This window comes from Simochromis diagramma, unplaced genomic scaffold (assembly GCF_900408965.1).
Source record: "Simochromis diagramma unplaced genomic scaffold, fSimDia1.1 OVJJ01000545.1, whole genome shotgun sequence".
Taxonomy (NCBI): domain Eukaryota; kingdom Metazoa; phylum Chordata; class Actinopteri; order Cichliformes; family Cichlidae; genus Simochromis; species Simochromis diagramma.
The window spans coordinates 6,739,824-6,764,505 of NW_024387371.1; the positions used below are offsets into that span (position 1 = coordinate 6,739,824).

A 24,682-nucleotide genomic window follows, 5' to 3' on the forward strand; every position below is an offset into this window, starting at 1 on the left:
AAAGGACCAGATTCTTTTCATTAGGACATGAAATGTAAAATCTTGAACGAGGAGGAGGATGCACTTTCTTTTTACCATAACTACATTTTAGATACTGTGTATTTGTACTCTAAACTGTTTTATATTTCACTGCCACTAGATGGAAGCAGTCTGCAACTCTTCTATTGTGAACTGTTTTTCCTTATAAGCCACTACGAAAGTGTAAAACCATCTAATATCAACAAAGTTATGCTGGTGCCCCTCATCAGCAGGGCAATATTCAGATACGATCTGAAATTACTATGATTTGACACAATTCCTGCCAGGATCTGAACGACCTTGTACAGCAAACATCTGTGATCTGTAATCTCGTCTGAGTTTTTTTTTCTCTCTCCCCTAAATATTATTATTTTTGCAGTTTGTACATGGTGCCCCTACTCTTCGTTCTGAGATTACAGTGTGTTTATGTAAATCCTTTCCTACTTTGTTTTGAGCTTTGATGCTGCTGCCTTCGAATTGCAATAACCATTTATGACCCGTGTTATTTTAAAGACCTGCAGTGGAATGATAATCCGTTGTTTGGGGTCATGATGGATGTTATCAAACTATTTCCCACTGGAACTCGAGAGTAATATTAACCCCCCACCCTAACCCCATCTGTGTGCATATTTTGTCGCCCCATTAGGAATATTTAATTTGAAGCTAAAGCCAACGTGGCTGACTTCTCTTGTCCTCTGAATGTGCGTATTTTATAAAACAAAATGTCTTGGTAGACTTTACAAAACTTTGCATATATCCATGTCAACTTCCTTGTAGCCAAGGTGAAGTGCGGGCCAAAACTTTGGGACAGTCGGCTATTGAGGTCCCTGTTGAGCAGGACAGGTAAAGTTGGAGGTTCACCAAGGTTACAGGTTGCGGCAGATCCGTGTCCACACAGTCAAAATAAAAAAAGGCACGGCATCAATTTGATTGAACAATGGGTTTCAATGTGATAAATTGAATAAGTAAAAGTTTTAATGAATATTTAGTTAAGGTTTATTTGTTAACGTTGCTTAAATTTTGACTCTGCTCAAGAATCGAGAAGAATATACTTCAGTGCCTCTTTTATTTTGAAGTCTCCGCCGGAGGTTGTATTTTACACTTAAGCTAGTTTATCAGTTCGAATGCCAAAACTCCTTCCTTAGTTAGTTAGCAAAGACGGAAAGAAGAATCCGGGGGTAGTCTGCAAGAAACGGCATGTAGTTTACACCAAGCGTGTTACTTACAGTTTTTCTCGCTCGCCGTTGCTTTAGTCTGCTACTTCACCGGAAAACTGCTTTTAACGTCCAGCCAACATCATGTTCCTGCGCGGATCTAAAAAGCGACGGTCCAACCGCTCGGTAGGTGCCTATTTTGTTTTTTGTTTTTTCCCGTACATTTATACCTTAATAACTTTCAAGGTCATTTTGAATATCATCATCTTTCAGCACAAGGTAGAGTTTGGAGTGATTTAAAGCTTCCGAAGCATTTTCATTGTAAAAGCAGGCGTGAAATGAACTTTTAGTACAATGAAATCCAACGCAGAAAGCAGCCCAAGCGGAACTTCGTCCCACCTTCACCTGGCTTTTGTTTCCCTCCAACATTTTTTTTCCTACGCTCGAAATAGGACAACAAAAAATAGAATCATCTATCTGCCACAGAGTCCCACATTCTTTGTTTCTTGGATCATGCCTCAGGTGTAGTCAGAAGGGTGAATGTGCGTCATCTTTGTACCTGTGCAGGTTAGGATGGGGTAGCTGTTACCTGGACGTGTTTATTGCCTTTGTCAAGCTTTCATGCTGTGTATTCAATTATGTTGTGGTTGGAATGCTGCTTTATAAAGCAGCTTAAATAGTCAGGAGTTTAGTGACGATGGGAGAACACCTACGTCTGTTTTGACATGGAACATCTGGCTCCGCAGCTCACCTGGACTACGTCAACGTCCAGGTGAGTTCAGTGACTGTAGATCCAGCTACTATTATAACTAACCTATACATTGAAATTAACATAGAATAGGTGCCTGTCTGACTGACTGATTGACTTTGAGGGTAAAAAAAAAAAGGTATTTCATGTTAATTTGTATAAATACTCCATCGTAACACAAAGCACACACCTGTTCCTACCTGTGCATGTAATAACAGTCCTTAAGAATTAATGAATATCATGAATATTTAATGCAACACTCTCATTACACCAGCATTAGAAAAGTGAGGTTTAACTCATCTTACAGCACCAGTGTTAAACACCTATGTATATATCTTTGGGGTTTTTCCTGCATCTACAGGAAACAGTGTTGGTGACCAAAGAGATTTTGGCCTTCCACTAAAGGACAACCAGCCAGCCCAATATAATTATTTTTAACTGTTTTTCAAAAAGGAGTTCAGTTTACTCTTACTAAAGTACAGTTTGTTTGCAAAATGACTACAAATAACAGAAGAAGACATACTTCTGTTAAATAAGGTATCAAAGACTTTTTTTTTAACTACACGCAGACCAGTCATGGTTATGCAGTTAGTCACTGGCCCAAAGACCCGTTAAGCCATGAAAAACCCTTATCGCCTAACTTAAACAATTTTTAGACCTATGTGAGGCTCAGTAGGGATGAACTGGCTTTGTAATTCATGCCAGGATGTGAGATTAGAAATGATCTGCAGTTTAATTAAATGTGGTTAAATGGTTATTCATATTCCCCCTTTAGTGGCATGGGTTTCCTCTGGGTTAACTGGTAATTCTAAATTGGTTGATTTAACCCTCTGATGGATCGAGGCATACCCCATTCCCAACCTGTTTCAGCTGGGTCAGCAGCCTTTACGACATTGAGCTGGTTAAGCGGTTAAGAAAATTGATGGAAAATTAAACGTCTTCCTTTTCTTGGCAATTGAAATACATTTTAGTCATAAATTGTCATGTAATTTAACAGCACTACACAAACATCTTAATTTATGTTCTGTTGTTTTTCTTGTAAATATTCTTCAAGAAATCTTCTGCGTAAATGTGGTGTAATCGACATTGAAATGTGATAAATAAGCCATAGACTGTAGACTTTGCTCTCCCACAGTGCAGCTTTGAACACATATTTGAACAAAAGCCTTTTGATTTAGGCTGGATTACAAATTTAATTAGTGTACATGATTTGAGAATAGAGACTATGTACACAGTAAGTAAACAAGGCCCTCAGCAGCGATTTGAAACTCATGATTTCCTTGCCACAGTGTCTCAAATAATATATTTACTGAAGCACTCAAGTGCTGAAGTGATAGATTAGCCTCATTAGATTGAAATATTTCCCATATGGCTCTCAAGTAGATGTAAATATGTAAAGAAAAAAAAACCCTACTCTGTCATTCAAGATGGCGATCTCATACTTTCCCTATTATTGATATAATGAATCTGCAATTTTATCTGCTAAGATATAACCAATTTAATTGTGCTCTCAACTCCTTCCCAAATGACAGCTTGACAAATTTGACTGTGTGCTTTCTTATGCTACAATTATTTGGGATCTGAGAAGCTGCTGTCATAAGATAATGTGTACTGAACTTGCCTACTTTTTCTAGCAATAAAGATGTAGATGTGGCTATAGCTGAATTTCATTTTACTAAAAAATAATGAAACATAACAGAGGGAAAAGGGGAAGTGTCGCAACTAGAAATCCCTTTAGCTGCCTTGGTTTGAGTCTTGGTGCAGTCACTTAATTCATGGTATTAGTAACACATGTGCTTTTTCTACTGTGACTGCAAAATCAGGGTTCAACATAACCCAGCTTGGGCCAAGTAAAGTATGTATGTCCAGTATGTCAGGCAATTTCAGTGGCCTGTTCTGGCCGGTGACTGTGTTTTCACCAATTATAGTTGTACCTGTGAAGCAATGCCTTGATTTGCTAAAAGTTTATAATCAAAGTAAATGTAAGAGGAAAGGAAAGCGGGGTTTGTTACTGTCACAGGTAGACAGGTGGTTAGCTCGCTAGGTGGAGACTAGCGAGCTAACTTCCTGCTAACTTCTAACTCCGTTAAATTAAAGAAATTCTGTTTTCATGGATGCCTGGATGTTAAACTTAATTGTTACACCTGGTAAAGCAGCAACACTGATCATTTTATTGAAGATGAAAGAATTTAGCCAGTTTTTACCTCTCAGTGATGCTGTGGTGTTCCTTTGACTTTGGGACCTGAAGGGGACGGAGTTTTGGACCCAGATTACTCCACGAGGCTCCTGACTATGGTAGCCGTAATGCTCAGACAATCCATCAAGCGGTGTGGCTTCGTAGCTTACCAAAGTCATACTAGAACATTTTTTGAAAAATTTTGAGCGCTGTGTACCACATAAAATCAGTTCGAGGTCGGCAAGCACAACCAGAATTCATATATAAGGCGCACCGGATTATAAGGCGCACTGTCGATTTTTTAAAATAATATTAAAGGAATTTAAGTGTGCCTTATAGTGCGGAAAATACGGTAAACGTAGCAGAAAAGTGACAATGGTGCTGCAGGACTTACACACTCACTCACATTTACAACTATAAGTATATTCATGCAATTGTAAAATGTAATTAGCATGAGTGCAAAGAAAACATTTAATTTCTCAATAAAAAGGTTGATAACACAACAATGATTATAATGCAGGTGTAATTCTTACTTGAGCTACATCTTCTACCCATTCAGAGAGCAACAAAGCAAATGCTCAAGAACATTTATTTTATATTTTTTTAATTATTTTGCAGATTAAGATACATCTACTCATTAAGTCTGTTAGATTAGATCAGGCCAATCAGCAGTTTATAAATAAGTTAATAGTACCCCTGGGCCTGTAAAAATACATGAAGGGCCAGTAAAACTCAGATCCGCAGGTCCCAGGGGACCAATGTGGGAAGGTGTTATGTTGGACACTGAAAATATAGAATGTTTAAAGAGAGGAGCGTCCACTTAGCGTGCCAAGACCACAAAGGCCCCCGACCTGTGACCTTTCCTGTTAATGCTTAATCCATCCAACACCTCAGCGTTGAGGTCCAAAACCAACACTTAGTCATTCTCTCTTATGTGGGGAGCCATTTTTTTTTTCCACTACCTCACTCAGCCTCAGTATGGGCCACATGATATCATTCAGATGTATTATTTATCCTTTCCTTTAAATTATTGCATGTAACCCCTGGTTAGCCAGTGCTGTTGCATGCTGATGCCAGATAACAAAGCTGGCAGTCTTTCAGTTTGTCCATTACCTGGTTACATGCCACGTGATTAAACTTTATACCTACTTAGTGAAAACAAAGGACCTGATATGAAAAGTCTTGACGCCGCTCAAAGTGTGAACACATGATCCACACACCCCTGGACTTGTGAATGTATTATTTACTTTACCCACACTCGGTTTAGAAGAAACTTCCTATCACCACTCCCATCACATCCTTCACTCACAACACAAAAGGAAAACCTCTTTGTCAGGATGCAAACTTGACACTTTATCTGTGGTGGAAGCCTGAAAGAAAACACACACAAAACCTTCAGGTCTGTGTAGCCTTGATAAGACAATATAGAACTGACAGAGGCGTATTCAAGGCTGTGGGATAAAACTGTCAAACTGCAATAAATGCTATTACCTGCTTCATTTAACTGTTGGGGTATCCAATAAGATGTTGGTGCTTTTTTCATCTTTTAATTTAGTTTGAATTTGCAACCATGGCTAATGGCATGGCTAATTTTAACCCTACTGACATGGTTGAATGCATGTTTGGATATGATTCCATGTTCTCCTTTTGGCTCATTTTTAGGTAATTTTAAGCTTTTCTCAGGATTCCTAATCCTTCTTTCTTTATTACGTCACCATTGAGGCAATGCTTAGCTCTTAATTACTGTCTGCCCTTAAGTGAGTGAATAGTTATGCTTTAATGTTGACCCTCTAATCTGTTTTGTATAGTTCCAGTAAATCAGTTGATAAATTTCACTGCCTAGGGTGGCCACTTTGATATGTTTCAGTTAGTTTCCAGAGTGGATATGATCACCTAATTTGTATTAGTTAAAATCTTAAGTTTTAGTTTTTATTTGTTTGAATGAAAAAAGAAAGTTCCAAATGGTATAATGTGTGTATTACAGAACTTTGTGAAGGCAGTTCACAAACAGTCATGTCAACATCCCAAGTCTCAATAAAGTTTAAATCATGTGTAATGGGTCTTGAGTCAAACACTCACAAAGCATGTGAGTGTTTGAATCAAGCAATCTGCAATTAGTTGTGGCAGATTGCTGTGCCCTCCTGGAGACTCGTTCTGCCACAACTGATTGGGGAGTAAGTTGAAATAGAAGAAAGGAAAGAGTGTGTAGAGAGACAAGGACAAAAAATAAACTATAGGAGAAAGAAGACAAACGTTCATGACATGAAAATTTGAAAAGTTGAGAGAGAAGAAGAAATGTTCATTGGTTCATGGAACGTCTTCCAGCAACCTATAGCAGCATAACTAAGAGATGGGGCGGGTTATCAAAACTTTTGATAAAATAAAACCCCCAAATATTTTGTTTATAAACAAAAAGAGACAAATGTTCACACTCTGTTGCTTTATATAAACAATCCATAAACTGATTGGAGGATGTAATCACCTTGGTATCATCCATTAGCAGGTTATGGAGCTGAGCGACTTAACCATTTTTTTTAGTGTTATTAAACTGGGCACGACGATATAGGATAGCAACTCTTCAATCATAAGTCAGACCCTTCCTAAAGCATATTCTGGTTAATCGTTTTGTTGTCGTTGTTTTGTTTTTTTTCACAATTTCTCAGTAAGACTTAAAACTGAATATTTAAGACATAAGGTCATCGGAAAAGTGTTTACTGAGGTCACAGATCAAAGTTGGAGAGGCACGCTTTTTTATACACATTCATGCAACTGCACATGTTTTTGCAACCAGTCACCCAGTGCTGCCCAGTAAACAGACTATGGGTTTCACTCACATCTGCATTGTTCTTGAAAGTTACGTAGACTTAGAGTACAAAATCTCTGTCCAACTTTGTAGTGTTGGCTCTCCATGTCTGTTGTTATTGGGGCTGAGAGACTATAATGTTTGTCAAATTACTTGTGTTACACCTTCAGACAAGTGCAACAAACGTTAAGCATCGGTTTCACTGGTTTCTCTTACGAAAAGTGAAAACCAGTAAGGAGCAAGAAAACATTTTTAAAATCTGTTTTCTATTCCTCTGTGATGTTGATGTCATTTCTTAAAATTGGCCAGCTAAGCAGTTTTTTTTTGTGCACTGGCACAAGAAACTTTGTTAATCAACTTCTGCTTTGCTTAAAATATCAAAAGGGTGTCTGAATGGAGAGAAATTACAGCGAAAGCATAAACATATAAAGTGTCATTTAATTTCTTAACTCTTTGAATTGAAAAGCAGTAACACCCTGTAGTATCCTGAAGTGTAATCATATCAGGTCAGCTACAATTTCCAAAAGCATTTTTATCCTGCAGCTATTCACTTTCATTCGTTGAAACCTTAATAAATGCAATATGTAGGGCTGTGTTAGATGTACAGACCTTTTTTTTTAGTGTGTGCCTCCAGGGCTCGGTCTGTCACTTTGTCAGTGCGACATCTCAGCCGTTCCTTCCAAAGGAAATAACAACTGAAAGGTTCAGTCACCCAGAAATCATCTGAACGCTTCATTTAACCCGTCTTGTCACTTTTCATACCTGGCTTTGCTAACAGCAGTCCAAGCCAAATTAGCAAGGCAGCGTGGAGTAAAACTGATCCCAGTGTGTGTCATCGTGTTCTTTTTAAATGGCAAAGCTTTAAAAAAGGCATGCAAATTATAACTCATACAGTAGTTCTGGATTAACTAGTTCCCACGAAGCTCTGTGCTGTCATTAGCGAAAATACCTCAATATATCAACCCTAAAAACAGCTACATAACTCCTCAAACCACCTAATTTTTTAAAATTGAAACAACTTTTTTTTTTAGTTTAAGCCTCTGTGGTTTCTTACTCCACTAATAATATACTTTCAGCCCTCAGATGTCTGTTAGATAAGCGAAGTATCCTGATTACTAGTCAAAGTAATGTGCTGCAGTTTCTGAGATGGCTCATAAATATCTCAGCTTGGGAAAACAGGCTTAACGTGAATAACAATGATTATGTGGTTAGTGTGGCCTGAAAAATAAAGACAGGTGAACAGGCACGCACAGGTACCGTGTTGTATCACATATCTGCATTTTATTACTTCGCTTGTTAAACTCAGTGGTGTTGTTGTTGTTGTTTTTTTTATGTAGAATTTCAAACCAGTTGTGGCCAAAAAAAGTAAGAATCTCAGCAGAGGGAAAAACACTTAAGTAGCTTCCTTTTTGTTTACCAACCTGGGAAGAACTGTAAGCTTTCCCCTCTGTCAACAGTAAGTTCTTCTCAAATAAGATAGAGGTTGTGTATATTAAAGGACTAGAGAAAAAAAGGTAGAGACAGAGTAACTATACTGAGAGGGAAAGGGTGCAGCTCTCATCCTGTGTCTGCTTCCTTCCTCCCATCTCTAAAAAGAGCTTTGTGTATGCAGTAAAGCTGCAGCAATAGAACTGAGATATGAAGCGGCTGATTTAGTGCTAAGCTGCGGAGTTGCCTTCAGCAATGCTCAGTCAGCATATTTGGCAGGAGGAATATTTGGGATTTAACTACCTGTCATGTATTCCTCCATATATTTCTGCAAAACAAAGAGCGTTGCTTGAACTCACTGTTGAGTTTAATATGTAACTGTGTGGCTGAGCTGAGCTCAAGTAAACAGGTTTTGTAAGGGGATCGTTATGCCAAATTATGGGTATCACTTACCATTGTGTGTGTATTTTGTAACCTAGAAAATTAAACACCCACTGCTGCATTGATTAAAAACACAAACAGCTATAAGAATACTTTATTATGTACAGGCATGGCGTACCGGAGCACACAGTATCTACTCAAACTATCAGTGATGTTAGGTTTATGTGCCTTAAGTACAGTGTTAGTACAAATACAGTGTTAAGTACACATCACTGACTGTATATAAAAGATAGATGGGCTGGAGAATAGTGACCATATTTAGGCGAGTGGGTAGAATGCAGTTGTTGGGTAAAGGAAGCAAGCTCATTTAGCAAGCTGAATCCACAGAGCCCAAGACAGTTCTTTAACCAGGCTCTAAACCTGCTTTTTATTGCTTTTAAGTTGGAAGTATTAGCATGTAAGTCATAGATGGTATAAATGTAGCCAGTAGGATGTGGCCCAGTGATTTTTTTGACCAAACATTTCAAAACCTCAGTATTAACACTTTGGCTGCTGCCATGTTGGTTTCTTTGAGTCAGAAATAACTATATTTTGGTGAAAGGGTGGCGTGCTAAGCTATCAGCTAATGTTAACTAGAATAGAACATAGGCTATTCAAGGGCAACACAGACATCAGTATCTGCTAATTAGTCTGAAATAACTTCTACAAACATGGTTGAAAGGTCTGGTTTATGGCTCATTTACCTGACATGATACATAGACAGCCACAGCCATAGCAAAATCAACATTTTCACCTAAACTTTGAAAATAAAAACTGTCCATATTAGGGATTTCTCGTTAATATAGAAAGCAGTCTTGAAACTCACCCCTAATTCATAGTGCCCAAACCATTTTTATACCTGGCCGTTTTGTTTGCTGCTTTATCTGCACTGACATAACACATGGATATTATGTCTATCTCTGCCACTCCAAGCTTGCAGTATTCGGTAAGGTTTTGGTATAATAGGATGGGGGGTATTAATAAACTGGTTAAGACGAGTAATGACAGCCCACGCTCCCCCCACAAACATGCTAAACTAAAGGCTGAAGTGATTGAATTTAAGCACATTCTGCTTGAGGCTTAGGTGGCCTCGTTAGCTCACTCCGGTGTTGATGCTTTTCCTTCATGTCTAGCAAACACTCTATATCCTTATTCTTTTGTGTCTTTTGCCAAAAGGCACAATTGAATCATGTTCCAGTCAGAAATTACGTGAGCTAAAGTGATTTGTGTTTTTATTCAGCAGGAGGAAGAGGATCCAGACAGAGGCCAACCCTGTATGCGCTGCGGAGACCAGTGCCCCGGCTTCCGTGTCCATGGCTGGAGGTATGAACTGTAGGACTCTTAAACACTGACAGCGGTGCCTGTGAGCTTTGCAGGAAATGTTTGTTTCATACCGTAGAGTCATTTTGCCCTGCTGGACTTCAGAAGCAAAACAAAGTATAAAAGCAATGATTTTATGGCTGTTTTTTTTTTTTATGCCACTTTAGCTGGAAACGTGATTTATAGAAACATGACCCCTTAGCTATTTAATTGTTTTGCAAACAAAAAACATGTATGCATTAAAAAGAAAAAAAAGTATGTGTGTGGTGTGCGTGGTCAGTTTGTCAGGTGATAGTCATGGTCAGCGCTAGTGGTCCAAGTGGAGGAGCAGAGGAGTTTGCGGCATTTTAGCAGCCCTTTGCTGCCCGATCCCACCGGGCTAAAGCTATTACAAAAGCTATTGGGGTGTTTATAGCTGCTGGCATGAGGCCGTATTCCGTTGTGCAAAACAAGCGGCTTAAACATATGATGAACGTGCTTGAGCCACGCTATTATATCCCGTTGCACATCCACTTCAGTGACAAGATCGTTCCAAGCATGTATGAGCAGGAAAAGTGTAAAGTTATGGCTGAACTACAGATGGGTGGACCTCAAGGGCAACGGAAAGCTACATAATAATAATGGATTGGATTTATATAGCGCTTTTCTAGGCACCCAAAGCGCTTTACAATACCACTATTCCTCTTTTACTTATTTGTTCAGAGTTGTTAAACACTACCAAAGTCCCTCCTGATGAACAATTCAACCTCCTCTGTCAGGTCTGTTTTTGTGTGCTTTCTTTTGAGCCCGTCTTTCCTTGTCCTCTCTCTTTTAGTCCTTTAGTGTATATCCAGCTGGTGGGGTCTCTGGTTAGTCTAATCCTGTCAATCTTGCTAATAAGATTAGGCCTTACTGCTGTGATAGCAACCCTCTCAACCACTTCAAACCCCCCTCTGTCTCTCCAGTTTCTGCTTTTCAGTGCACTTTTCCTTTTTCAGATGGGACTTCTGTGTTTCATTACGCTTTAATGTATGGAATAAAAACAGAGGCTGCTCCAGCTCGACAAATACTACAAAGCTAAGGGTTACTGCTTGTTGTTCACATTATTTCAGAAGTTAAAGATTAAAGAATGAGTCACTTAGAAGGAAACTAGGTGATTCAACTACATTGTGCTGTGTTTGGTGCTTACAGACCCAGAAACTCTTGAGGATGATCACAGGGTTTGACACTGACACACAAGATTTATTCCTGATAATGAAGGCTGCATTTATAACCCCTAATGTGTACTACATGGTTGAGACAAACTGGCCTCGTGATGAGAGAATAAAACAAAGGGCAGGAATGTGTACTTCATAAAGCCAAAAGCCTGTAATTTTATCTTTTTCCTTTTTTAGTTTTCTCTCTATTCGGGTCAAGACAAAAGCTTAGAAGTTAGCACGGAATCTGAAACACGTGTGCCGCACTCTACCATGCACATTGATCTGTTTACAGTGCATTTAATCTGTGTAGCATTAACAAAATGCTGCAGTTCATTGTTTACGTTTTTTCATTACTCGTTTGGCTGATGGGCAGATCCGAAATGACATTGGGTGAGCTGACAAGGATAAATGTCTTGTTTAGACGTTGTAAGTCTCTTAGGCGATCCAGGAGACTGAAAACATGAAAGTGATTAAATGATTGAGATTTATAGGGGTCAGATTTTAAGACCTCGGAGTCTGGCACTAATTGCATCTGTCTAAATAACCAATTTAAACTCACACCTTTGCTGATGGAGAAGATCTTCCAAGTGACCACAGGCTCAGCTGCTGATGCTCGGTGAGAGGGAAGTGATCCATCTTCATCCTGAGCTTTATCAGGCACAGCTTAAACTGAGGTGGGGGCAGATGGTGCTTCCGCTGCCCAGCAGCAAGTGAATTGAGTTACTTTTGACCCACAGGTCCCCAACACGCTTCAGAAGTGTTCAAAGTCGCCATTGCTATTAGTCTGGGTGGCCATGCGGCAATTACTCTGTCACTAATTAGTGGCAGGGAGTTATGGGAGGAGGCCCATCTGCTTCTTAGAACCAGATCTGTGGAGAGTTCACAGTTCCCTGCTGCAGGTATAGATTATCACACCAGCAGCAGCATTTTAAAGAGTTATCGTATGGCTGCTATACTAGACCCCTCACCAGTTTTAATAATATATGCTGATTTATAGGTTCACTCACAGTCTGGATTAGAATTATTTATTTTTTCACCAGTTTTTATCTTTTTGTTTACAACTGTTTTAAGTTAGTTTCCAGTAGGTTTCCTCATTTCATTTTATTGTTTTTACCTTCAAAAATGTTCAGTTTTACTTTACGTTTGTTATTATGATATGGTTGTTTAGTTTTTGGATTGTTGTTAACTACTAAAAATTTATTTTAGTTAACGATAATTTCCTAGATAGGCTGCTTGAAGTTAGTTGTAGTGGGGCAAATTTGTCAGTATTGATTAGTCTTCTGATTATCTTCCTGATCAATCATATTGCCATTAAAGTGCAAAAGAAACAGGTAAAGCAGTAGTAAAGTAAATTTTTGTTTTCATTTCTTTGTCTGTGTAACCATCAAAATGAAAACATAATCTCTGGACTATATTATGAGCACCAAGTGTTTAGATTTAAGAAGCAACAGTCAGGTCAAAAATAGCTGCAGATTGATTTGTTGTCAGTAGACTAAAGGGATAATCTACTGTTTGTTGAAGCACCTCTGATGACTCGGATGCTGATCCTGAAAAAAAAGAGAAAACAGATCATTCTATTAAAAGATTGTAATCACGCTGCGTCTTTTTGAGCAATCATGTTTTTCCTGGTATTCATTCATCATTCATCTTCACCAAAGTCGGATGAGCCGCTATGACTTCGGAGATGTGTCGTGACTTCACAGAGACCATGAGCCATGCTGTCGGTTTGATATATCACTAGAGACACTTTGTACTCATGCATGGCCATCTTGATCACATAACATTATAAATACTCCACTCTACAGCACAGCATTGCTCACAGGATCAAAATCTGCTCCGCTTATGATTAATAACTGCATACAAGCTACAGATAGTCCATCTGTTATGAATCAGTTACAGCAGTCTGGTCAGGGGAGGAAAGACGCAGTGACTTTATGCATCGTGATTGTCACTTGATGTTTCATATCTTCAAAGGCAGCGTGAGTAAATTGAGAGGCTTAATTGAAACGTTCATGGCATGTGCACTTTAGCTTATGTTTGTGGGCAGATTTAAAAGTCACAGGGCTTGTGTGTACTTTGAGATCTGTGTTTGCATTTTGTGTAGTGTATGGTTCCGTTCAGAGCCTTTTGTTTGCGCCTACTATTGGGGCGGAGGAGCGTGGGAGTGGGGGCTATAGGGGGACATTGAAAAGAGCTGCTCAGACAGAGAAATTATCAGATGGAAAGGACCTGCCAAAGAATATCCTGCTCTCACTGACAGACAGATGGCAAGGCAGTAGGAACCTACTGGATGCAAGAACAGAACAAGTCTGCATGGGACTCCATCAACAGGCCAAGCCGGACTAATTTGTCATGGTTACAACAGGTAATGAAGAAACCAGATTTTACTGTTAGGATTAGACAGAAAAGAAACTCAAATAATAATTAAGTTGGGAGATGTGAAGGAAAATGCTTTTAGATGATTATTGTTCCTTAGGCTAACAACTTTATGTTGTTTTGTACACTTTGTAAAATTATCTGTATAGTGTGCAGTATGAGGTCATGTACTGATACTGCTGTTACTCAATCCCTCCTTGTACACAACTGGCTTATTATATATCGCGCATTACCTTTTGAGGACATGGTAACATAATAGAAGGGCGGCTTTATTTAAAGACTTAGAAATCAGTGATAGTGCAGGGTAAAGTTTTACTGGCTAGCCCAGTAACCAAAGGGAAGAAATTGTAAATCATTAGTTTCGTTTTTTTTATCTTTCCATTTAATCATTCTGTCGGTGGAAAAACACACACTTCTTATCTGTATGTTTTCAGTCAGACTATTAAGTTCATTTAGTATTATTCAGTTGCTATAGCCAGTAATACAAACAAAAGATACACCATTAACAATAACAGCATCAGTTTTACCGGACGTATCGGTGATCGTGATTTGGTTGGCTAAAGCAAGTTTAGAGGCAGACTGTGAAAGCGTCATCTGCCATGTCTTAATAAAAACAAACTAACTTTTTCTTATACATGTAAGAAAAACCCACTAAAAAACTGCACATTGGCTTCTTTTGTTACAAACTGTTGAGTGGTGTGTTTCTTGTTTGCATGCAGTAGTTGCACTTGGATTAATGCTGCATTTTTCTTGCATTTAAAAAGTTTGGGCACAGCACTACATTTCTTTTTTTAAAATCACCAGGATTTTTAACCAGTTTAAGTGGTATCATTGAATCAATCTTAAAATTCATTTAAGCGGCAGATTTCTGTTAAGTAAGGCACCACTCACGATATGTAACCCAATCAAAAACCCTCAGTGCTTTTTGCCATTTGCAAAATAGCAGCCGACAGGGACCATTGCAACTCTCAGCAGAACCTGCTCTAAAAATGTCAGGCAAGTATTTTTGACTGGATGTTGTCTCTTTTGGTTGTTCTTGGTAGAATTTTTGACTCATCAGTGCTCAACGTGGCGCTGCACATATCCAGAGGGGACAGAGCGCAGATGTGTTACATCAGAGGCTTGTGAATCAAGTAATAGAACAGGACGAGGCTCAGCACCGCACAGCTTGGTAAATGGCACTGCTGAAATAGCCCTCTGTTTGTGTGTTTCTAAAGTCATGATCAAACAGCTACTTGCAAAAGAGCCATAAAATGGGAATGTTTTAGAAAAGCTTCCTGAGTTTCTGTACGATAACTGCAGATAACCATATACTGGGGTTACTGCCTTTAGATTTATGGTTGTATATTTACAGGGCATTTGGAACATGTGCGTGTACCCCATCTTTGTATAAAAGACGAAAGGCACTACTAGACACTACTATCACATTTCTGTAGCCTGTTCTTGATTTAAGTCATACAGTTTCATCCACCAGAACAGAAATCTTGCTAAAAAAAATCACCCTTTAAATGGGTTTATAAATGTAAACAAATGTATATTTCAGTGATCTGTGACAATGTGTGTAAATAAAAGACAAAACAATGGGCTAATATCAGACAGAACGTGTTTTATCAAAGTGTAGCATATGTCAATAATTTGGCATGTGCATCTGTTCAAACAGGGACCCTAATTTGGTGAAATACCTGCAGAGGCATTTGCACAGAGAGGCATAATTTGAGATTTTCCTGTAATACCTTTATACCCCACATACTTCCAAATTGGCTCTTGTCTCGGTAACTGTAGGTTGCATGTGAGAGTTGGCACCTGCTTGTAATTAAAGCACTTGCTAATGCTTTCGTGGTGCGCAGACTGCTGGTGGTACTGGTGGGGTGAGAGGGTGGAGAATCTACCATCTGTGTCCCATAGTGCCAGGTCACCTGCTGAGCATCTTCATTCCCCTAACCTTTTATTTGCATAGGAATCCACATAAATACAGCTGGGAAACAGATTTGTGCCACTGTAGCTTAGCTTAAGCTCTCTTGCTGTGTTTATAATTATTTATATTGGTGCTAACTGCTTGGCAGCCATGTGCATAGAACATGCCAATGCAAGACAGCTGCATATACTGAATGTGCAGTTCTGGGCCTGAGAAAAGGAACTGGAATCCCATAGAAGTACTTCTCATCTCTGTTTTGTCAACTATTCAAGAATTACCTTGTGTTGGGTAAAGACATGCAGTGATTACTGGCTGTCACCTGGATGATTTTTATGAGGCAATTGATTAGAGGTGGAGTGCTCATGCATTTTACAAGCAGTTGTGTGATGGTGTGTGCGGGCTTTTTGGTCGTGTGGGGGTTGGGCGCTGATATAAAGCAGCTTTGTGCCTTGTGAACTTGAGCCACAAGTGCCAGCTGGCAGACTGTTATGCAATCGCAACCGAGATGTACACATGCAATACATGCTGCTTATGGACATATTGTTCAATCTCCAGAAAACAACAACAAAAAACGTGACACCCACGCCTCACTGTTAGCCCAGGGCACTTTATTCTGACTCTACTGGTCCCACACACAGGCACACCCACCACCAGGTTGATTGTAACAGTCTGAGGACAAGATAGGTTGTAATACGAGGCTGAGGGAGATTATTGCTCCCGTCTTCACCTCCCAGTCCTAACTGCCCCGGATTGACAGCTAAGCTTATGCCAATGACCTGATTTCCTGCTTGTTTGGTAGAAAAATACTCTGGATGTGCTGGCGCTGATGCAGATCCTGTAAGATCTTGGTGTAATGAGGGCATGAACTGGTCTGAGATAGTGATCTGTAGATTGCGTAGCCCCTAATCAGATTGTGACAACTGCTGTATTAGTAATTTGTGACGGCAGGGAGTCTCGCAGAGTGTGTGGGCCGGTTTGTGACGTAATGTTTCCAACGCAGCGTGTGTTCATAAATAATATGGTTATGCACAGTGGGAGTGTCTGCATTAATGTGGCCTAATCCTAATAAAAGTCTGGCTTAATTAAATGTTTAATATGTTTTAATGGTCACAGTGAAAAAAATCTTACGGATACATCTGAAATCAGGTTAAAAACATTGTATTTTACACCTGGCCACTCGAAGATCCAGGAGAACGCTTGGAGTTGTGTTTACAAAGATTTTTGACATTAGTTCAGTTTTGCCTCGGGAACTCCTCTGTCTCCACAGGAAGATTTGTGTGCACTGCAAGTGTGTACGAGAAGAGCATGCTGTGCGCCCGGTGCCGGGGCAGCTGGAAAAGATGATGACAAAGCTAGTATCTGACTTCCAGAGACACTCCATCTCTGATGACGACTCAGGCTGCGCCTCCGAGGAGTATGCATGGGTTCCACCTGGGCTCAAGCCTGAACAGGTAACAATCAGGGTGCACAAGAGAAGTCGAGACATAAATTAATGCTGTGCAGGCCTACGTGATGCTCATTTACTTGGACATGTTCGTGCATAGACTGGTTGTAAATTAAATTGCTCTATATTTGGATAAGTGGGTGTTTATATTCTCTATATGAGCATAATTGTCTTGTCATTCAGGTTTACCAATATTTTAGCTGCTTACCAGAGGACAGGGTGCCTTATGTGAACAGTCCAGGAGAGAGATACCGAATCAAACAGCTGCTGCACCAGCTTCCAGCCCACGACAGTGAGGTAACATCTCTGCGACTCTGACTTTGGATGCTTTAGACTTTAATATAGGGGTGACGTGCCTTTTTTAGTTTAAAAAAGCAACAAAGAAAATCAACAACCAGCCTCATTTCTTTTTATTAAGCTTCTTTCTTTTAATTTTTCTTTTTTGGGTGATTGGTAGGTAAAGAGGAAATTCGCAACTTTTGGAAAAAATAAATTATATTTTAATCTCTTCCTATAGTCATTTTTAAAGCCAGTTTTACAATAAAATAGTCTGTTAATCCTTAATAATGGTCCTTTCTGCTTCAATTATACAACAAATATATTAAAGAAAAGAATGAAAAGGTTTCACAGCTGCAACACATGAATGTCAGCTTTAACAGAGAAAGATATTTCTTGAAAATAAATACAGGGGACATGGATAACGCAGACTCTTACTTGCTATCTTTTGGTTTGGGATGAGAGTTTTACACTTTACTGTCATTAAAATAATTGACAGATAAATTGTTAATGACAGTCTTCATACATACATACTTTAGGTCTAGTTGTTTGAATGCTGATGTGAGTTTCTGTGTCTTTTTCAGCCCCAGTACTGTAATTCTCTGGACGAGGAGGAGAAAAAGGAGCTGCGTCTGTTCAGTCAGCAGAGAAAAAGAGAAAACCTGGGCCGGGGCGTTGTAAGACTTTTCCCAGTAACTATGACTGGAGCAATCTGCCAGCAGGTAGAGATTTTTTTTTCCTGTTGAGGCCGACATAAAGTTATAAACCTCACATATGAAAGCATAAAAAGAGCACGTCCAAGTCATGTAGAATGAAGTCAGTGTAGGTGCAAGTAGATACAGGCACAGCTCAGGGGCCACATGATTACAGGGCTGTGGAAGTAAATTGCTGTGCAACCTGGAGCATTTACCATTTTGTCAAAGGATATACCACCTAACTTGCTTCCCTCTGCACCACCCCACACCCATCTATTTTTCCAGTGTGGCAGACAGATCTGCGGGGGCGATATAGCCGTGTTTGCGAGTCGGGCAGGACACGGCAGCTGTTGGCATCCTCAGTGTTTCCAGTGTGCCTCCTGCAGCGAACTGCTGGTCGATCTGATCTACTTCTACCAGGATGGACAGATATACTGCGGTCGGCACCACGCTGAAAGGCTTAAGCCCCGCTGCCAGGCCTGCGATGAGGTGACTGTCTCCCCAAAATCCTCTTGCTTTTTTTTTTTGTTTTGTTTTAATATAAAATCTCAGCAACAACAGTATTAAATGTTTTTAAATGTTTCCCACAGTAATGTATTTTATTTGTATACATGAGTGCATGCAAAAAGGGGGAGTGTGAACACTTGTGTTATTAAAGAATTATATATATGAGGTGTACAAGGAAGAGTAGACTTACTTTAACAAACAATAACTGCCTCTCCACGGCCACACGCCAGCTCTATCATCCTGGAGAGAAGTTGGTGATGATAGTCTTTGTTCGTGTCCAAAGCCTGCGTGAGCTCAGTGTCGGTGCACCACCTGCTGCTACTTCTGGTTAGAGTGGCCCGCTAGCTAGCAGCGAATCTATAAAGGAGAACAAGAGCTACAGTAACAGCTGCTGCCCAAGATGGTGGAGTTTGAGTCCATCCCCAGGCAGCTGAATGAGAATGAGCCAGCAAGTCAGCATAACGTCATAAAACATGACGTGAATGGGTGAAACATTAGTGAGTTAGTTAGAGTTAGCAGTGACTGAATTTTCATAGTGAGGGCATTAGTCAGTTAGTCACAGGTGGCATTGTTCTCTAACACAAATAAAAAATGCCAAGTTGCTAAATGCACTTGGGAGGCTATTAATACAACTGGGAAGTTACACAAAATAGTTTGTTGATGTTTTTTTGCAGGTTTGTGGAAGTAAACTACAGTAGGAGAGGAAAACATATAGTTATGTTCTTAATTTTTTTGGACAGAACACAATTTTTGTATTTTTTCTCATCTGTACACCACCACAGTGGATTGTAAATAAAACAGTTAGTATGTGATTTAAGTGCAGACGTTCAGCTTTAATTAAAGGGGTTTAACAAAGAAATTTATGTTAACTGTTTTGGAATCACACACATTTTTTACATACTCCCCACTTTCAGAGGCTCAACATTAATTTTAATTTTAAATATGAAGATTTGTTTCTATGCTTGGATAAAGTGTAAAAAATGACTGCCTCAGGGGAATCAATGGACATACCAAATTCTGTTTCCTGCTTTTAGATTCACTGGCAGGCTTTTACTGCTGCTGCCTTCAGTTGCTGCTTATTTGTGGGTCTCTGAATTTAGTTTTGTATTTAATAACTGAAAATCATGGTCTGTTGGGCTGGAATCAGGTGACTTGATTTCATGTGTCCATTTTTTTTCCAGAATCTTTTTTTTAATCTAATCTGGCCTTCTTGTTCTTGATGGTTACCATTGTTTTGGAAACTCTGTATTTCCATTCATAAAGGTTTCTCTTAGTTGTAGACTTACCCACGTCCTTGATGTCTGGGCTTGACTGGATGTTATGCAGTTGTTTTTCTTAACCATGGAAATAATTCTGTCATCATGCAGTTTAGTTGTCTTCTGTGGTCTTTTGAGCCTTTTGGTGGAACAGGATGGAACAGGTTGTTGATTTGGCCACTCGTTATGATGGCCTTCCTCACTTGCATTGACATTTCTTTGGGCCTCATAAGTAAATTTATAGTGAAAAGCTAAAGTACAAATTCAAGACTTTGAATCAGCTTCAGATATTATGTCTGCTTCATTTGTCATTAAATAATAAGGGACATAAGTGTGCATGACTTCAGAATATCCAGTTCGAATATCTTTCCTTTCTCATGTAGCCATTCCCAGATTGGCTATTGTTGTATTTTAGCGTTTCCCAGAACCAGTGCATGCTATTTGTAGAATTTTCTGTTGGTGTCTTCTGGTTTTGAATAGCTCATCGCTGTGACTTAAGGGATTAGTTGAGATAGTTGACAAATGGATCTACCACAACTGACCTACAACTGGCGGTTAGACCCAGGGAGTGGCTAAGCCTACAAACAGAACGGCACTGATTGGATATTTTGTACTCTGTTTTGTTAACCTAGTTCTTCAGTCTTCTAAAGTTTACTTACTTCTGTACCTGTGAAATTACCTCTCTGTCTCTCACTTTCTTTTAAACCTAGATTATTCTAGCAGATGAGTGTACGGAGGCTGAAGGAAGATATTGGCACATGAAGCACTTCTGCTGTTTTGAATGTGAGGCTGCTCTGGGCGGCCAGCGTTACATCATGAGAGAGAGTCGACCGTACTGCTGCTCCTGCTACGAGTCGCTGTACGCAGAGTACTGTGATACCTGTGGAGAACACATAGGTACTGAACTAAGTTTAATGAATTAAGTTTTTAGTGAAGCCATGTTTTCACATTACCAGCCTAATTTGTATATACCAGCAATGTAAGTGTTTATTTGTCTTTAATCATTCCATCTTTTTGACGTCACTTCTTTATAATATTGCATAGTTTTAGCATGTTCTTATTCATCATCAGAGCCTACAAAAGGACTTATAATAATTTACTAATATATCAAGAAGAGCAGCTAGAGACTGCACACCTCCACCATGCCTGAAAATTAAAAAATCAGCATGCATGAATTAATTAAAAAAATCTGGATCTGGATTAGTTTGCAATACTTGCCTGAGAGCATGAAGATGATGTCTGCCTTTTTTAAATTGTGAATCATTTTAATAACAGCTCTGCATCATTGTAATGTGATCTCCTGTATGCTAAAGAGACCCTTTGTCTTTTTCATGTAGGATGTAGTGCTGAGTGAGAAAGGTGTTAGCTGTGATGAAGCAAAGACACGTCGTGATACTTTAAGCAAACTTTTACATGTATCCCGTAAGCAGATATTCTGATGATGGTATATTCTTACAAAGAAGCCTGTAATACACCATATTCGTTCTCTAAGGGCACATCACTCGCATCACTAACGTCAGAGTTCTAACAAGTAACTACTGACCAATAGTATAACGTGTTATGCATTGCTTTTAAATGTGCTCTGAGGTGATAAAGATTGATTTTAAAATTCCACAGCTGACACACAAATATTTCCTCAGGTATCGACCAGGGTCAGATGACATACGACGGTCAGCACTGGCACGCTGTGGACTCGTGTTTCTGCTGCGCCCGCTGTCAGCTACCTCTCCTGGGGCGTCCCTTCCTCCCTCGCAGGGGCCTTATTTTCTGTTCCAGGTCCTGCTCTCTGGGAGAAGACCCCAATAACTCGGATTCCTGCGACTCTGCTCTGCAGAGCAGATCGCCTCACCATAACAGACGGTATGGGACAGCAGAGAAACACCACAAGCTACAGTGTGGTTCTCCACTGCAGCCACTAGAGGGCATCAACCCCATTATAGCTCCTGCAAAAGACTGCATTCATACTGCAGTGGAAACCAGAGGTGAATAACGGTGGAGCTGTTGTGCAGTGAGTTCACATGGATTATGTTTTTGTGCTTATTGTAACACATTTATTTTCTCTGCTTCTCTCAGGTGTCCACTGCACGGCTCCAGTTCAGAATGGAGTTCCTTCACCCAGTCATCATCCTCGTCAAAGAGGCTCGTACTCACCTCTTCCACACATTCATTTAGGGAATGGCTTAGGTCCTTCTTGGCCCAGTGACATTCCACATTACAGTTTACTTCCAGGGAACTGTGCTATCAAACTTCCAGGCAGTAGTCCCCAGCCCGAAGGAGAGCTAAATGGAAGTACTGGACTAAGTGGTCTTAATTCAAGAGGAACCTCTACTGAAATTGACTGTAGGACTTGGGTGGAAAAGACAAATAAAGTTATGCAAGGTATCAGAAACCACTGATACTGGCATGACTATTATATGCTTCTTATAACCCTTTTTTCATTGTCTCTTAACTACAATATGTCTTCTATTTTTCTCTCTTCAGCAAATCCTCCTCAAAAGAACTCTCATGTGAACAAACTCATTTCACCTGACTCGCCTCCTCTTCCTCTGGACAACCCCTCGGTCCTCCCACCTCCCCTGCCCGTGAAGTCTCGTGACTTGTTGCCCCGGGATTCACCTTCACCAAAACTCCAGCAACCAGAGGACAGACCCTGTGACTCTCCACCCCCGCTGACTCGCAGCAACACAGCCAGAGTCAGCTTCAGAGAGCCAATCAGCAGCAGCTACTCTATGGACGAGGATGAGGATGAAGATGAGAATAAGGAGGGGCTGCAAGAGGGTGAGGAAAACCAGGAGGATGAAGATGAGGGAGAGGGAGGTTTCGGAAGCAGGTTACATCTGAAGAAAGGCGTCCCCCCACACATGGATCTGCTGGGTATGTCTTCAGGCACTTTGAATATTAACTCATTCAAATGAAGTTTTCTTTTGTGTGTGTTTCTCATAGTTACTCATTCTTTTTATTCCAGATGGATCCTCGTACCAGCAACGCCATTTAAGGCGAGGTTGGGGTCGTTCCCGCATCCCTTCAGACCCTGCTCTACACCAGGGGTCAGAGAGGCGATCTCGACGCTCGCAATCCGACAGGCCCAGGTTGGACTCCCTGGACTGGAGAGGCGAGAAAGACAGAGACAGCCGAGGCGGCTCCAATGGCTCTTCTCTGACTCTCCATCCGGGACAGTACAAACACGAAGACTGCTGTTCTACCTGCTCTTCATCCTCAGACTCAGAGGAAGAGGGCTACTTCCTGGGACAGCCCATTCCTCTACCCCCGCAACTTCGAAAGCAGCCGCCCGAGGAGGGCAAAGACGTAGGCGGAGAGGAGGGGAAGGAGGGGCAGAGGGACTTTGGCCTGAGGGGCAGCATAAGGCGGAGAAGAGCTCACAGCCTGGGTGCAAAGGACAAAGATAAAAACTGTGCTATTTCCTAACCACAAACAGCTAACCACGTTAAAAACACAGCATGTTATTTTTTTTAGATTATGGTGCACAAGAAAAAACGAATGACCATCATCATTCTGATGTTTATCGGCTTTGTGACAGCGATGTAATGTCAGATCGAGATGACATGTTTAGACTTATCCAAGGGTGAACCACAGCCAAAGTTCCTGACTTAGCAAAGGGAAGCAAAATAAACCTGAGAGAAGTCACTGCCTCCCGTTGACGCCTCATTTTGAGGTGAATGAGTCATGCAGGCAGTGATGAATGGAGCAATGTGGAGTCATTATTTGTTACACACCTTTGTAAGTTTGCTCATACTTGTTTGAACTGAACTTTTAAACACTACCATAACACACAGTAACACATGTAACCTGGGGCCAGTTTTACAGACAAGCTCTCACTGTTGTTTAAATGTGCCTAAATGATACAGTGTAAATTAAAGTCGGGCTGATGTATAAAGCTGAGGGGCCATCTCAAACTGCACAGCTAACTGCAGAAAGCGTTTTCTCTTCTGGAAAAAATGGAAGATACAAAGGATGATTACTTTAAATACAACACACAAGTCAAGCTCAGGATGCAACCATCAACTCGCTGTGTTTTCTGTTTTGAAGAACCCACAATATTAGAGTAAGGTTCCCATATGAGCAGGCACTTGACAACAGCGAGGAGGAAGAAATCATAACCAGGATCAGGGTGGAGCAGTTGTGTGGTGCAACCAGTTTGAGGTGTGAGATGAAAGAGAAGAGGAAAAAGAGGGTTGTAGAGAGGTGAAGACCAAAAAAACAATAGAAAACACAAACAGAGCGCGGTTAAAAGTTAATGACATGCGACAATGGCTTATAAACATGAGGGGAGTGGAGAAGAAATGGTAACGCTCATGTAAAGTCCCTGAGGGAAGTCCTGATGTATGGTTCTGGATTAACCAGTTCAGCCTTAATTACAAATGTAGAGAGGGTGTCTGTCTCCTGAGCCCTCTCACTCCTGGAGGCTGCATCTAAGTTATATCCAACTGACTTAAGAGCAAAGTTAAGATGGGACAAAGACTGCAGACCAGGCAAAAATATCTGTTAAACTGGCTCCAGCACATTTTGTAAAAAGAATATATTTTTATGTCTGACTTACTGTAACCACTTTCCTGTGCTCTTATGTGCAATCTGTATGTGGCTGTAAAATACTACAGTTATACTTACACTGAATAGCCAAGTAGTTTGGAGGTGACGTTTAATGACTTCAGCAAACTGTGGTTGTTTCAGACTTTGAAAATCAAAAGTGTAATTTGTGTGAGTTTTTGGAGGTCCCTTATCTTTTTTTTTGTATAGTTCAAATGAAACGCTGCAAAATCTGTAAACGTTCTTAAAGTCTGTACTCACTCGTCACTGGAGTGTCATTTATTTTTCTATGCTTGGTGTAGGTCACTGTTGTTGCTGGTTTTATTTGGGGCAAAAGCAAGAGTCTGTAACACCCTTGTGTTTCTCTGACTGTATGCTGCATATATGAGTAAATTTGTTTAACTTGTTTGCCTAAATGTGTGT

The 24,682-nt window shown here is 40.2% G+C and overlaps 1 protein-coding gene across 3 annotated transcripts; it reads left to right on the forward strand.

The window, feature by feature from the left end:
• Positions 1-1,120: 1,120 nt before the first annotated feature.
• Positions 1,121-24,526, forward strand: prickle3 (prickle homolog 3). Of its 3 annotated transcripts, none has more exons than XM_040007749.1 (11): positions 1,121-1,358; positions 9,988-10,070; positions 16,804-16,987; positions 17,164-17,277; positions 17,841-17,978; positions 18,237-18,440; positions 20,425-20,611; positions 21,355-21,696; positions 21,788-22,093; positions 22,196-22,588; positions 22,680-24,526. In XM_040007749.1, exons 1-11 carry the CDS (start codon positions 1,317-1,319, stop codon positions 23,138-23,140), a joined length of 2,454 nt encoding a protein of 817 aa, XP_039863683.1. In that variant the 5' UTR covers positions 1,121-1,316; the 3' UTR covers positions 23,141-24,526. The 3 variants fall into 3 exon arrangements, with proteins under 3 accessions (XP_039863683.1, XP_039863684.1, XP_039863685.1); XM_040007750.1 differs by having other exon boundaries at positions 9,991-10,070; XM_040007751.1 differs by lacking the exon at positions 1,121-1,358 and adding an exon at positions 13,506-13,610 and having other exon boundaries at positions 10,055-10,070.
• Positions 24,527-24,682: the final 156 nt, after the last annotated feature.

Excerpts from the sequence above, each read along its gene's own strand:
- prickle3 (XM_040007749.1), top strand. The coding sequence starts at position 1,317 with ATGTTCCTGCGCGGATCTAAAAAGCGACGGTCCAACCGCTCG. Across the intron at positions 1,359-9,987 it reads AGCGACGGTCCAACCGCTCG|CAGGAGGAAGAGGATCCAGA; the intron begins GTAGGTGCCTAT and ends GTTTTTATTCAG. Across the intron at positions 20,612-21,354 it reads TACCTGTGGAGAACACATAG|GTATCGACCAGGGTCAGATG; the intron begins GTACTGAACTAA and ends ATATTTCCTCAG.